Source organism: Abramis brama (genome assembly GCF_963993115.1).
Source record: "Abramis brama genome assembly, chromosome: 11".
Taxonomy (NCBI): Eukaryota; Metazoa; Chordata; class Actinopteri; order Cypriniformes; family Leuciscidae; genus Abramis; species Abramis brama.
In genome coordinates, this window is record NC_139973.1 from 12083555 (window position 1) to 12098467 (window position 14913).

General features: G+C 37.2%; 1 protein-coding gene across 1 annotated transcript in view; it reads left to right on the plus strand.

The window, feature by feature from the left end:
* gabrg3 (gamma-aminobutyric acid type A receptor subunit gamma3) overlaps nucleotides 1–14913 on the plus strand; it is a gene marked incomplete at its 3' end in the record, with an annotated part of 124336 nt that overhangs the window by 26756 nt on the left and 82667 nt on the right. Inside the window, exon 3 of the mRNA XM_084128016.1 lies at nucleotides 12579–12646. Coding sequence (XP_083984142.1) covers nucleotides 12579–12646 — 68 coding nt within the window. The remainder of the gene's footprint in view (nucleotides 1–12578; nucleotides 12647–14913) is intronic.

A 14913-nucleotide genomic window follows, 5' to 3' on the forward strand; every position in this document is an offset into this window, starting at 1 on the left:
AATACATATGCACGTCGCCATGATCGGATGCTTTTTTAACTGCTAATTTCTCACCGCTGTTGTGTGTTTATTTTGTTATTGAGAAAAAAAAGAGGCACTCACAGTTTAGGCGCTAGCCAAAGAAGTGTTTAAAAGCTATTGCAACGACTTGGAAAAAGACTGAGAATATTTTCCAGCAAATGTTTCAAGAGGGACATTCGCCTTGCCCCAAGCCACAGTGCTGATTGGTGAGCGCTCAATCACCCCTGCTGTTATTTCACTTGAGGTTAATGAATAAGAGCACAGACAATTTCCTGAGGGCAACACACACTTCTCTAATGGAACTAAACAACTACACCAAACTTCACAGCGGTGTAAGTTACAAGTCATATCTCCTACTACCCAATGCTTGTGACGGTCCGACCCTCCCTCAGCTCCTCCCACACAGAACCCTGTGAATAGCATTAAAAATGTATCACTTTCTAACACAACCAGGCTCTCAGAGCTTCTGCGGTCTTAATATAAGCTCCGACAGGCGGTGGATATTTGCAGGCAGCTGATTGGGATGGAATTTGAATTGCAGCGTCTCAGGAGGCATTGCATTTTTGGAGCCGAGATGGTACACTCTCGATTTGCCTGAGCAATCTTTCATTAGGGTTTGGATGTAAGTGAAGACGAATGTTAGCCTCCTAGAATCCCTCCTGTCCACTTTTCATTTTGACTGCTGATGAATGGATGTTCACATGGCTTCAGAGAGAATAAATCCAAGCCGTTCATATTCGTAAGCAAAGCACAACACAGCAGTATTTTAAAGGAGGAAAAGTATTTGGGGGATATCTATTAAAATTTAATGTGCAAAATGGAATGGAAAAGCTGTCTTGTTCTTTTATTAGATCTTGCTTTGTGTGACTTTGATAAAGTCTAGACATGAAGTAACAGCACTAGCATCAGCCCTTTGGAAGCAACTGCTGAGATGCCTTTAGTTTTCACTCTAAATCGTTACTTTCTGTCAGTCTAACCACAGACGATGAGCTAATTTTGCTGTTGCCTGTTAGCAGGTGAAGTTCCAGAATCCAGACTAAAGACGCAGTCTTGCTTTTTAGTCTGGAGCTTTGGTTGACCTTTTGATTCTGGCTAGATATACTGTAATATGTATTCAATATATGTATGTGTAGGCCTATGTTATGATTATGAAATTTGGGAGGAATTGTCATACAGATTTCATACAAATTGCAGTTTAATTACAGTGGGAGCTTTATCATAAGCCATATCATGCATTTTTTAATTTACCAAACTATGGACAAGTGCATCCGTTTTTAACAAGTCTTGACTGTCGTACAGTCTAGCATTTATGACAACTGAGATCTTACAGTGTGACATGACTTACAGCGAGGATTGTGTTACAGTCTGACAAGCAACAATCGTAAGGGCTATAATAAATCGCACAGTGTACACCCGGCTTAACTCTCATTAGAGTATTAGTAGACTGTAGACTGTTAGGTTAGGGTTAGGTGTTAGGGTTCAGGGGCTGGTTGCACCAGCTGTGCGTAAGTTACAACTTAGCCTAGTTTTGACGTAAATGGACACTAAGTTACAACTTATGCACTACGAAATATTTTTGCATTCCACCATTAAACTCTACGTATAAACTAAATATTTATGGAAGCCTCCGATCAGGAGTTAAACAGCGCAACACTCTGTGCATTGGCCCGTGTTGTGCATGTCCAATAAAATCATATTAAATAGTAATAGTAATAGTAAAGTCATAATAAATAAATGTAATTTCTTATGGTTTTTTTTTTTTTTTTGTATCCGTATTTATTTATTGATTCTTATTACTTTAGTTTCAAAAACAGTTTCTGAATGTTATTTAACCTATACATAATAAGTGTTTTTACATGTTATGATTAAGTGGGATTGTATTTAATGGAAACTTATTTTTACAGTTAGTTACGTGAGGCAAAATAAGTTAAAATAAAGGATAAACTGAAATTCACAACATTTTTACACAACTTCTGCTCACGTATTTGAAGGCTGCTATTGGAATATTGAGGGTAAACATCATATTATGTGACTGTACATTACAGAGAACTTACAACAACTGTAACAAGTTAGCTCAAAGAGGAAATGTTAATAATAACTCATAATTATCAGTTATGATTAATTATTAATATTTGGGTCAGTTAATTGGATTAACCTGAGGTAGCTAAATTAATATTACAATCAATTAATCAGTTCCAACAAACTCTTTTGATTATTCATTTATTCTAATAAAAGCGTATCTTTCATGGCCACCGAAAAATAATTATTTCTTAGCATGTACAGCGCTTAGAGCATGTAACAAGATCAAGATCGTAAAATGGACTTTGTTGCAAGCAGAGAATCAGAACCAAATACATATTGTGCACAAGTTTTATTAACTAAATCACAAACATAACTAAACTAAACAAACATACATACATACATACATGCATAGGTAAAATGGCGAGTGATAGAATGGAACTGGAAGCAGGAAAGGGAACTATGGAAAAGATCCATTTAACTATGAAAAGAACCATCAGCTTATAATTTTCAGAGCACCTCATTAAATTGATACTTGCATGGTCTGTGCAGTGGACACAATTCTTGAAGTGGTTGAAAATTGAGTTCGTTGATGGGTCCGTGAGTGTCAAATGTCACTGTACATGTTGCAATCGTTTTCTTCTCTGCTGGATGGAGAAGATATGATGAACTTGCATGGTTATTTCGACGCTGTTCTCATGGCTGGAGTGCAGACTGTGGCCTGCAGGCTCTGGGCCGGCAGGACACGCAGAGCAAATGGTGGGAGTTGCGATGGACTTCGTCCGCATTGAATGAAGACATTGAACTCCTGAGGTTGTCCTTGATGCTGTTGTGGTTGAGAGAATCCTCTTTCTCCTGAGTGAGCACATGGCTGTGGTGAGTCGAAGCCTGCTGCCCTGGGGCCTGCTGAGGCCACGCTGGACAGCACGGCATCCTGAACGTACCGAGAAGCCAAGAGTTGATCGTTGCAAGAGTGATGGTAAGGTTACAGTTTTCTTCTTGGTTGGATTGAAGAAAAGACAGTCTGACTCCCTTTGGGAGCGTGAAAGGATGGCAGGCGGTGCTCACGGCCTGCTGGGGCCCTTGGGCTCCAGTGGGGGGGTCCCCACAGTATCAACTTGAAGAAGCAGCAGTTGAGGCCAGAAGAGAAGAGAGAGAGTGGTCACTGTGGATTTGTCTCTAATAAAGCCTGAGAAAGGCCCCACCTCTCTGGGTTTGCTTGACCAATGAGGAGGGTGGAATTTCCCAGCGGGAAGATTCCTCTGTCGTTGATTTATAAATCTTTGTTCTAAGCGTGCTTATTTGCAATGGCAGCTGGATTGGTTTCTGATGACGAAACTAAGAAAGATTCTTGTAATACTAATATGTTGCATGGCTATCGGCATATCATGTACACAATCATTTCGATCTTCAAAGATTTCAAAGAACCAATTTATAGAGACCAAACATGGTATAGGTGAGGATACCTTGACCGTTGGTTCTATAATAAAATACATAGTATCAAAGAGATAATAGTATTAAAAGACACAACACAAGACAGTAAATCATTCACAAAAAGTTCTGGGATGCATGTTAATTTCATGTTAATCAGTTCATCGATAAATGAATGCAGGAGAGTCTGTTCTTTGAGTTTCACATTGCTAAGAGTCATAAAACCAACTTATCTGATTGTGGTTATGGTAACTAAGACCTTCTTGCCCTGTTTGGGGGGATGGGGCCACAGATCCCAGAGTGAGTTCTAAATATCATTTGTTAAACTATAACAAATACTTGTGCCTGACTTGTCTCAGTCGTTACACAACCTACTAGCTTCGTTCTGCCTTTAGAACAAATGGTGCAACCGAATAAAGTACAGAGTTAGTTACAAACTAGCTAGTAGTTACTAAGCCTCTAGTGTGGACTTTATGTTCCAATTTAAGCAAGAACTTACATGCGACTTGTGCACCCCTACCCAGATTAGTATACTCTTAAGTTACTTATATTCAGTTGAATGTCTGTTGTGGGACCAAAAAAATTAAATGTTATAAAACAGGCAGTCTACTAATATTCTAATGAGAGTTAGTGCACAAGAAAAAAAGAAAAATACAAAGGGCATTTCTGTTCACTTAAAATTCCATTTGGATGGTAACATGACTGAAATTTTAAGTGCACAATCATTTCAAATCATTTGTATCCTGCATGTATTCATCTGGGATTAGGAAATCTCAAGCATTGCAACAAGTTCAACTAAAAGATTTCCATCTTTCTTTAATTAGCTGTGGGAAATATTATTAATAAATGTAAGTACATTTTCATACTGAATAGTATCGTCAGAAAATAGATTGATCCAATAAAAAAGTTATAACTTTAGTCAATGTTTGTATGAGCTCATTCTTTTGAGCTTATTAAAGAGATGAATCAGTTATATGCAAGGGACAACTATTTGTGTACCGTTAGCCAAGTTTTATCAGTAAATAATCTATAAATTATCATATAAATATAAATAATCACTTTTTTTTTCTTTTTTGACTGTCTAGCCAAGCAAGACCCTTTGAAATGTTTTGGGAAAGTAACAGATAACTTTCTTCAGGCGTTATAGACCTACTTGGTTGCTACATACAGTATCATATTGGTTTCTTGTGAACTTCCTTTTATGTTCACATAGATAGCTGTACATGTAGATAGTGGACATAGTGAGCTCATTAGGTTTTGTGACAGACTTTTCATCAAATGTTATTTACCTCTAAATGGTTGAATCATTAACTGGTTCATGGTTTCTGTGTTTAGAGAGTTTTAATGGCTGTTTATGGGGTGGTGGATGTCATCATTAATATTCCTGCTCTCGGTCTGTTGCGGGTGATTTAATTAGTGTGTCTATGGTGATTCTGGGCAGAGAGCTTGCATGTTAATGCTCTCATCGATGGACACACACAGCTCTGGGAGGGAACATAATGGTGCAGGGGCTAAATGTGGCCATGCAGGTTTGATTGCTGCTAATTTGTTTCTCCTCTATGATGATGGCTGGGCTAACAGAAAATGTAAGACACAACACAATGTCCGGCCACGACATGGTCACTTTACAAAAAGGATATATGCTGATCACTTCCTTCGCTTTTGTGGCGACTTTTGTGAGATAGGCTACGTGTCCATGAATTTCTCAGCTATTATGAGTTCTGTCTCATCTAACCTATCAAAATGCCCAGTGGAATTTACATCTTAGCAACCTAGCACCCATGCCATTAGAGAGTTGTAAAATTGTAAGAGTGTGCATTCTGCTGTGCCACTGTCAATACATGTTAGCTAGATAACAATAGGACTCAAGCCATTAGTGTCTCAAAGGACTATTTGTCAAATCGCATTTCAAAGCACATGCACTTTATTACAGTGATGTTGAAGAGAAAGGATATCCCTCAGCGGCATGATGGGATGTAAATGCATGATGAATCCTTTTGTCTGCATGTGACAAAAATCGTGTTGTTAGACTACAAAACTTTCTGCACTGATTTGATTTGCCAAGACATAAGACCTGTGTTGGACTGGATTGCATAATGATGTTTGTGCAATTTACAGCGCAAGCGTGAATGGCTGGTTGTAGCAAGGGAGAGCTTATAAATTTAAATGATTGCTCTTTAAATGTTGGGCGGAAGCTGAGCGTGAAATCCCACCGATGAATTGTTCATGACGTGGTTCGATAATTTGGAGGCATGGAGGAAGATGCAGGGAGGCCCAAAGTGCACCTGCAGGAATACAGATGAATGAGAGGTATAGCACAAGACTGTCACAGGGTTCAGAGCAGACTTTAGCTTAAGCTAATATTCCTCTATCTTCTTTCAATCTTTTTTTCTAAATTTTTCAAACCATTCCAGGATCATCATACACCTATACTTATTTCAGTATCTTAAGGCTTTATACATATGTGACCCGTGCTGGCAAAAGGAATGCGCACAGGATAACTTCGAGCTATAGGCAAAACAAGTGAAAAATGTTGATTTTGAGGTTTTCACAAAAATGAGTTCATTAAGCCCTTGTCTAGGTATCCCAATGCTCCAAATAGCAATTAAACATCTAAAAGTATCTTTATTTGAACATTTTCTGAGAGGAGTTCCTTTCCTTTGTCCCTGAAAAATTATCTTACTCATGCTGACTGACAGATCCCACGCGTTTGTGCAGTGTGCAATGCACAAAGACGCCTCCGACAGTGCACGATCCTGATATACACACATATACAGAATTACAGTATTTCAAAATATCTTGGCGAGTATTCACGCAAACACTATCTGTTATGTCTTATGTGAACGTTTGGTTAACTGTTGGGAAAAACATCTGATGTGCAACATTATTTTAGATCCGTGGTGTACAGTAGGTATAGGCCGGTATCATGGAAAAAAAGTTGAATATATATATTTTTCCTATAGATGAATTTCTCAGGATTTTAAGGTATGGTGATTTTGTTTTGGAACCTTCAGAAAACTTGAACTTGACTTTTCTCAACTTTCTGAACTTGATATATATATATATGTGTGTGTGTGTGTGTGTGTGTGTGTGTGTATATATATATATATATATATAATATATTTATATATATATATATATATATATATATATATATATATATATATATATATATATATATATATTTATTTAATTATTTTTTTTTGTTGGGGGGGGGGGGGTGCTTTTAAAAAGTTCACTCGTTGTTTGTAATTTGCTTTGTCTTCCAATGCATATAAATGTTTTACACAGGGTACTTTTTGCCACACCTGCCAATTGAACATTTACTGGCCATAAATATTGTTTTACCGGCCATCAAACTGATGCTGATGCTACTGATACTTTACATGTTTTATTTGTCGACTATTTACGTTCTCTTAAAGGGATACTTCACCTCTTTAAAGATGAATGTGTATTTAAAATAAGTCATTTATGTAGAAGAAATGTGAAGAAATTTTTGAATTTGGAGCTTTCTATACTGAGAAAAGCCAGAAAATGTATTTTTGGCTTATGTGGATGAAAGACAACAACTCCCAGAATGCACTTGCTTCGCTGCCCTACGAGGCCAGTCCCAAACCACGCCTACCGGTAAGAGAGCGCAGTTGAAAACAACAAGGTTAGGCTACTAGTCTCCGTGACGAGTTTGCCCTGGATTTCGAGATCGCCCCAAAATGTCCGGGATTCGGCTTTTGCGTTCTACAGTCGCCATTCATCATGTTTACTGTGGTGAGCAGGACGAGGCTGAGGGGCGCGGGAGAACGCAATGTTAAAACGCACATCAACCGATCACTTGTTTAGCGTTCATGTAAACACTACATTCAGATTCACCAATCGGAATGAATTCAGCTAGATTGAAACAAAAGGTGTGCATGTAAACAATGAATGGCGACTGCAGAAAGCAAAAGCCGAATCCCGGACATTTTGAACGATCTCGCCCGCCGGACAAGTCCGGGAAAAGGGGGATGGTAACCCCTACTACTCAGCTTTCTCCTACTACTCAGTTTTCTCCACAGAACAAGAGCCTGCTAGCTTAGCTTCCAAAGAAAGACGGCTGACACTGTGTGTACATTCTGTGAGTGAGATCCCACCCTCTATGGGCGGGTTGAAAACATGCGGGACAGCCCCTCCTACTAGCTGTAGTCTTTAGCCTCTGGCCAGAAAATCCTCCGATGACGCAATATGACGATTTTTGCGTCATCGGAGGATTTTTTTCAGACAAAAAATACATAAATCTCTCGTCTCAGGGGGATATGAGGGTGGAAAGCACAGTAATTCGAAAATACTACAGGTTTTCTACTAATACAAAGCTTAATGCTAAATCCTGAAGTATCCCTTTAAGACATAAGCAACTATGTTTACTAGGATACTTATTGTGAATTTGTTCTTTGAAGTGCGTGATGACGTGAAAGAGAGCTCAATTTCTTTGACGATGCAGCACTGGCTCATCAACTGTTCTGAGCATCGTTCACGTTTCTTCACGTTCATGTTCGCACAACGTTGCATTGTTAGAATTCATAAAAATATTACTGGCCAACTGGCAATTGACACCGTTCCATATACTCGCCTGCACCAACTCAGATTTTTACTCCCATTTTGCGCTTAGCGAGTGTTAATTTTAGGCCCTGGTTTAACCACTTGTATAGACTTTGTCTTAACCATTTATTTGAAGCAGGGCTGCCAACTTTTGAGTTTAGCTTGGAGTGAGATTTTTTTTTGGGGGGGGGGGGGGGGGGGGTGTATATGTAAAAACAAATATTGCATCACAATAAGTCTAATTGTGATTGTCAAAACATTTGGTAACTAAATAGAATTTTATGAAGTTTAGTGACAACATGTTACAATGTTTACATTGTACAATGACTGGTAGGATACAGTTTTTATTATTGCTTGACAAAAATTTCAAGATTTCAATTCCATTCTTGTGATTTGATTCCGGTTTTGATTCAATATTGACTCATTTGGATACATGTTTATTTAAAATTTTATTTTAAACAATAATCTCACCTAATGCTGTAAACATAGAGGGCCCAATCTGCTGGTATTTTTAAAGGTTAAAAATAACAAATTCAATTAAATATAATGCAGTTTTTGTTATAATAACAATTATTTAATGACATAAGTAAAAATATAATAAAAATGTAATATAATGCTCAGCAAAATCTCCTCTCTAGCTATTTTTTCTATTCAATTAACATATGGTCATTAAATGGCTTTCCTGAGGTAAATGTAACGTTATGTGACATAATTGTTCTCCTGCTGTTATATTGACCTCTTTCCATGGTTGAAAAACACTAATTGGTCGATATTATGTATACTTTCGGTAAATTGTACTGCATCTTTAAATAAAAAAGTGATGATCGGTTCACGTGCACTTGAACTGAGGCGCTCAGCGATCTGTCACGTCACATTTACAAACGCCAAACGTATTTTTATATGAATTTCGTAATAAAATTGACGGAATCTAAGAGCTGAGAATTAGTTTAATAGCAAAAGTACCTCTTTGCTCCGCAATTTTTCTGTGCGTGAGAAAATGGATGTGTGGCGTGAGAGCGTGTGAAAAGTGTCAATTGCGTGAGTCTCACGCTCAATGCGTGAGAGTTGGCAGCCCTGTTGAAGATAGTTTTTAGGGTCTGAAAATTTTGCTTTTGCTTTCTTCATGCACCATAAACACCTTTATTTTATCACATGCATATTTTATATAACTCTTCAACAAAATTGATCTGATCTTCAATCTTGGACTCAAAGGCTCATATTTATTTAAATTAATTGTAAAAAAAAAGAATAATTCAGCTAGGCACACAGATACCTTATTTTATTTATTCATTTTGAATATACATACCAAACTGCCATAATATATTATTTATATATTTGTTTAGCTCAGAACAATTTTATTTCTATGGTTTTTCTATCATTCTCTCCTATGTTATAAGATTTTTTTTTCCAGTATCTGCCAAATACGTCCATGTTCATTTGTAAATTATGAGGTCGCCTATGAGGTCTTCGGGAGTTTGCTTATGAGATTTTTGGGAGTTATTTGTGTAGACTGGGTACAGATGACTTTTAAAAGTGAAATGGCAAGCTATTAAGAACATTACTGATAATCCTTATTTTCAATAAACATACTGGTCATAACATATGACCTGGCGTATGCGCTGGCGGATTCACTAAAATACTGTACTGGATCTGGATCTGGGCTACATTTCTCAAAAGCATCGTAAGCCTAAGTAGATCGTAGAACCACTGGCACCATTGGTCTCTAAGATCAACAGTGCTTTTGTGAAATGGTTTGTTGCTGCACAAGTTAAGCATCTGTTTTCTACTCTGATGTCCTTCTAACTTGTCTTTTTGCAAGTATTATGCCTCCAAATAGTCATTTATACATTTATTTTTACCTAGTTTGCCACTTTTTTCCTTGTCTTATCTTCTTTTGGCTATAGGTCTGCACATCGGTGTGTGTGTAGAACAATTAATTAGTTAGTGTGACATTTGATGCAGGTGCTTGTCCTTATCCGAACTCCAATGAGTGGACATCCTCTGTCGGAGACAGACCCATGATCCCACCCCACAGCTGCCAGACGATTACCAAGCAAGAGTTTACATGGAATAACCATGCTTCCTCCCTTAAGTAAGGTGTGAGAGAGGAAGAGTGAAGACATGTGGATGGTGAGGCTCAGGCATAATGACATTGCCAGACAGCAGGGAGAGATTTATAAATCTTATATGGAAAAGCATCCAAACATTCTGTGTCCAGATCCAAACACTAAGCTCATTAGCTTTATTGCACATTATCATTGCACAGCAACAATATCTGTCTAATTTGTATCATTGCTGTAAATTGAAAGCAATTACAAACTGTAAATGTAATTTTCCAGCTGTGAAATAGGACATTGGATGATGAACTGTGACTTACGTGAGTAATGAAATATTCATGGTACTTAGCTGTTATTTCCCATATCGCATTCAAAGTTGACAGCGATGTGTAGTTCTTTATAATTAATCAAACATATCCAATAAAAGTTTAAAACAGGTATGAAGTACTGCCTGTACCTAATAAATGCTTAATGTTTATAGCAGTGCAGCATGTACTGTACTAAGCCAGAGACATGGTCTTGGTTTCAAATCAACACATTCAATGTACTGTATAGTCTAGTCAAATGAAGAAAACAACAGATTAAATGAGCATTTCAGCTAAATATAATATATTTAGCTGCTTTTATACATAATGAAAGTGAATGATGACTATTGCTAAACGTTTCAAGCAAGATTTTGATTAGGCAGGGATGACGTGATCAGAACTATGTTAAAACAGTGCAAAAAGGGGAATTCCACAAGAGGCCCAAGTCAACACTTTAGTATATACAATCTAAGATCTGCCATTGTGGCACCAGCAAGTCTGAAGCTAATGAACTAACTTCTGCACCGCTGCTAATATTAAACGGCTGGAAGATAATGATCCCAACTAGAGGAAGAACTCCTAGGATAATGTCAACTTTTGACAATTGATTTTTTTGGTATTTAAGCAAAAATGCCTTGTGTTATGTGTAAATTCAGCTTTGCTATCACAAGAATAAATTAAATTTAAATATATACTTAAATAGAAAAGAGTTATTTTAAATTCTAATATTTCTGCTTCATTTTCTGTATTTTTGATCAAACAAGAGACAGTATAAAAACAGCAGGTTACATTATATCAAACCTTCGAATGAATGAATGAATGATATATAGTAAGTTACATGGCTAACATTTGGTAGAATTGAAGTCTCATTTAGAGGATGTGTTCAACTGCATGTGATTAATTGCATACATCACCCATGATAAACCTTGAAGTCCACACACAATTTAAATGTATCCTCTTCATAAACTAGGGCCCTAATGTGGTACTGTCTGCATTACTTCTAGACAGCATGTACGATATCAAGGTAACTGACACTGTTAATTCTTGCACAGATGAGAATCTTTATTTTGATGCACACTCAGTGAAGAAGGCATTTAGAAAATGAGAGGGAAGATTGAAAATGTCATGCTCATATTTAAGTGTAAGCACACCTGAGGGGGTTGTGCCCATTCAACCGCTGTTGGACTGACAGAAGTGGTCAGAGGTTGGCTAAGGCAACACGAAAAAATACTCTTCTCCATTGCGGTTGTTATATTCTTTAAAGATTATGACATTTTATTTTATTTCAAATTAAAGCAACCTACTTTTTCTTCCCAAATCTACTTGTGATGCCTAATCCATTTAATCCGCATAGTTTTATGATTTTCTATTTATATTATTATTTAAATAAAATTTATTTTATTTATTTATTAAATATACCTCTAGATTCCAAAACATTGTGGTGGCTCTCAGTAAAAATGTTTCCGGGCCGTGAAAATAAAAAATCGTGATTGTGACAAATCCAAATCGTGACAAATTTAGATGTTTCACAGAGTTTAGAGTTGTAAACATTACCATGGCTGACACTATATGCTGCTATCAGAATGATATGATGTACTTGACTCACTGTCTTTTTGTCATTTTGTTGTTTTTGTGAAGAATGAACCCCTCCTTCATCTCTTCGGCTCCAGAAAATGCTTTCCTAATGGAGGGTTGTCAGACCTAAGCTTTCACTTATTATGAAATTCTCACAGTTCCTTTCCTTTGCCCCCCCCCCCTCCCTCCCTCCCTCCCTCCCTCCCTCCCTCCCTCCCTCATCTCTCAGAAGTGACGAGTGCTTTTCAGCCACTCTTAATGTCAATCAAGCTAATGTTTAAAACTGTAGATTATTGTGATAAACTGCTCAAAGAGGAAATCCTTTAAAAGAGATTTCAAATGGATTCAGGGAGAGAAGATTATGCAGTGTGACGTCATCACAAAGTTTATGACCTCTTGGTGCACAGACAGTTCATTTGTTAAAAGTTACTTTCACACAGGATGCATAAACAGCTGTAGAGTAAAACAAATCCTAATATTAGTTAAAAAAAACACACAAAAAATGTTTTCTTCATTGAAACATTTTTGTTTTGTGGCAATGAGTCTCATGTCATCTTACTTTATTTCTCTCTCTCTCTCTGTCTCTCTCTCTCTGCAGTTAAACCGACAGTCATTGATGTTGATATCTTCGTAAATAGTATTGGACCTGTGTCATCAATAAATATGGTGAGTGAATGCATGTCCATAAAGATGTTCTGTTTTGGTCATTATAAAGGTCGTTTTGATAAATTTAAAGGGATAGTTCACTCCAAAAAAAATAATTCTGTCATTATTTGGATGTACAGTAGTACATATGAAAGCGCTATATAAATGCCTCATTGATTTATTCACCCTCAAGTCATTCTGAACCTGTCTATATTATATTACATTACATTCGATTAATTATATTATATTATTATTCTGTCAAACACAATTTTTTTTTAAAAGAATCTGCAGCTATTTTCCATAAAACAGCATGAATAATGAGAGAATTTTCATTTTGGTGTGAACTTTTATTCCTTTAGTGTCTCCATTTCTCTATTTCTCAGTCACTCTCACATTCTCTCTTTCACACCTTCAGCAGTTACAGTTCAGTCCCATAGGTGACACATGGCTGTATAGGTTTGAGTTGAAAGCAGGGCCACTAGCTATCCCTCTGAGATGTGAGTCCAATGCTTAAGCTTCATCTCCCCTGAGGCACGGAAAAGCTTCAGGGGAAAGACAGAGGAAGAAAAAGTTTGAGATTGAAAGACTGACTTAAACTGAGGCATAGGAAGCGGCAGAGGAAAAGAATATCTTTTTTTGCATAGTAGTTGCCACTTGATATAATAGTTCATCATAAAAATGTATCGACTGGATCTACTGTTATAAAAAATTAAATAAAGCAGCCGGTTGTTCCATATTTATGTGCGATGGATATCATATGTAAATCTGGACGACTGTGACAGATCTCTTCACATGGATGGTAAATTCCTCTGGAGTTCAATTCTGTCTTTGGCTCCCAATACATCAGATTCATCCTTGAAAATCTGAGTGTGTATTCACTTCCAATTATTATAGTCCAGGGCTCAGAGAGAATGGTTGGATAATGCTGAAGAAACAGCAGCTATCGATCGATATGCCACCTAACAGTGTGTTAAAAGAGCCTTAAGGGAGATGTTTCTTAGAATTCACAGCAGACAAGAATATTCAAGAATTCTGAAAGTTTTCAAGGTCTAAATGTAGTTTAAGTTTGGAACATTGACATTCTCTTTAGACTTGCATCTGAATGGAACAGAGATTGTGACCTCTGCAACGAACCCAGTCATGCATATTCACATGATTTATTTGCATATTCAGCCAAAAGAAGTAACAAAATGTTTCATTTTTCAGAGGAATTTGGCGTTCACCGCTGTATGAATGGAAGTCAATTAACATGAAATATCTAACTATCTTCCTATCTTTTCATTTTGGTTTATTGCGTGGGTTTTATGAGTTGTCAGAATGCAAAGGGAGTGCTTAATGCTTACATTAATATATTATCTCCTGCTCTGCAACACCGTGTCTCTCCATCTCCCAATATTATTGTTGGTAACAATTTAATTTTCTTGAAATGCCGCACACACAGTTACATTGTCAGGCAGGTTATTTGCACATCTGTGATAGGACCAGCTCAACCAACAAAGCGAAATGCATTTTTTTCTGCAGCTGGCCTTTACACTGTCCACCTTAGTAAATAAAAACAGTTTTTTACTTAACACAACAAAAAAGAGGAGAATGCTAATATATTGTCAAAGTATATATTAGAGGCAGTGTATATTATTGCCTGTTTGTTGTATAGTACTTGTAGTGGAGATCTTAATGAGATCTTATAATGTTTAGGACTCAACAACGCCCCTCACCAAGGCATCCGTTCTCCCATCATGCTCCATTCATGCTGTTTTTGCTTTCCTTTGTTGGGCCACTGCCGTATTACATAGTGTGGAAACTCTAGAAAATGAATAAACACCTACGCAGAAGTCACAGCAGTGATTCCAGTGGGAGGGTTTTGGTTGTGCTGTGGAACTGAATCGCTAAATGCACTTCTAGTGCGTCATCGTGTTGCATGGGTCGGGTGTGATGCACAGGGACATACTGTAGCAACCGTTGTACCCTTCCACAACAGTTCTTAGATTTTTTGGGGAAAATAATGATTATATTTTAAAAGTGATTAAAAAATTGTAATCAGCCACGTAAAAAAAAAAAAACAGATTAAAGACCAAGCTGAAACCAATGCCAACAGGTTGCACGGAAAGTTGGTGTAACAAATGTGCAAGCACTAAGGAATAATAGTCATAAATGATTCAGAAAATCATTTGTCTGTTGGCTGAACATTGTCACCTAGTTAATATGTTCATGAGAAGTGTTGGGGGCAACACATTACAAGTAGTGCGAGTTACGTAATCAGATTACTTTTTAACTAGTAAAGTAATGCA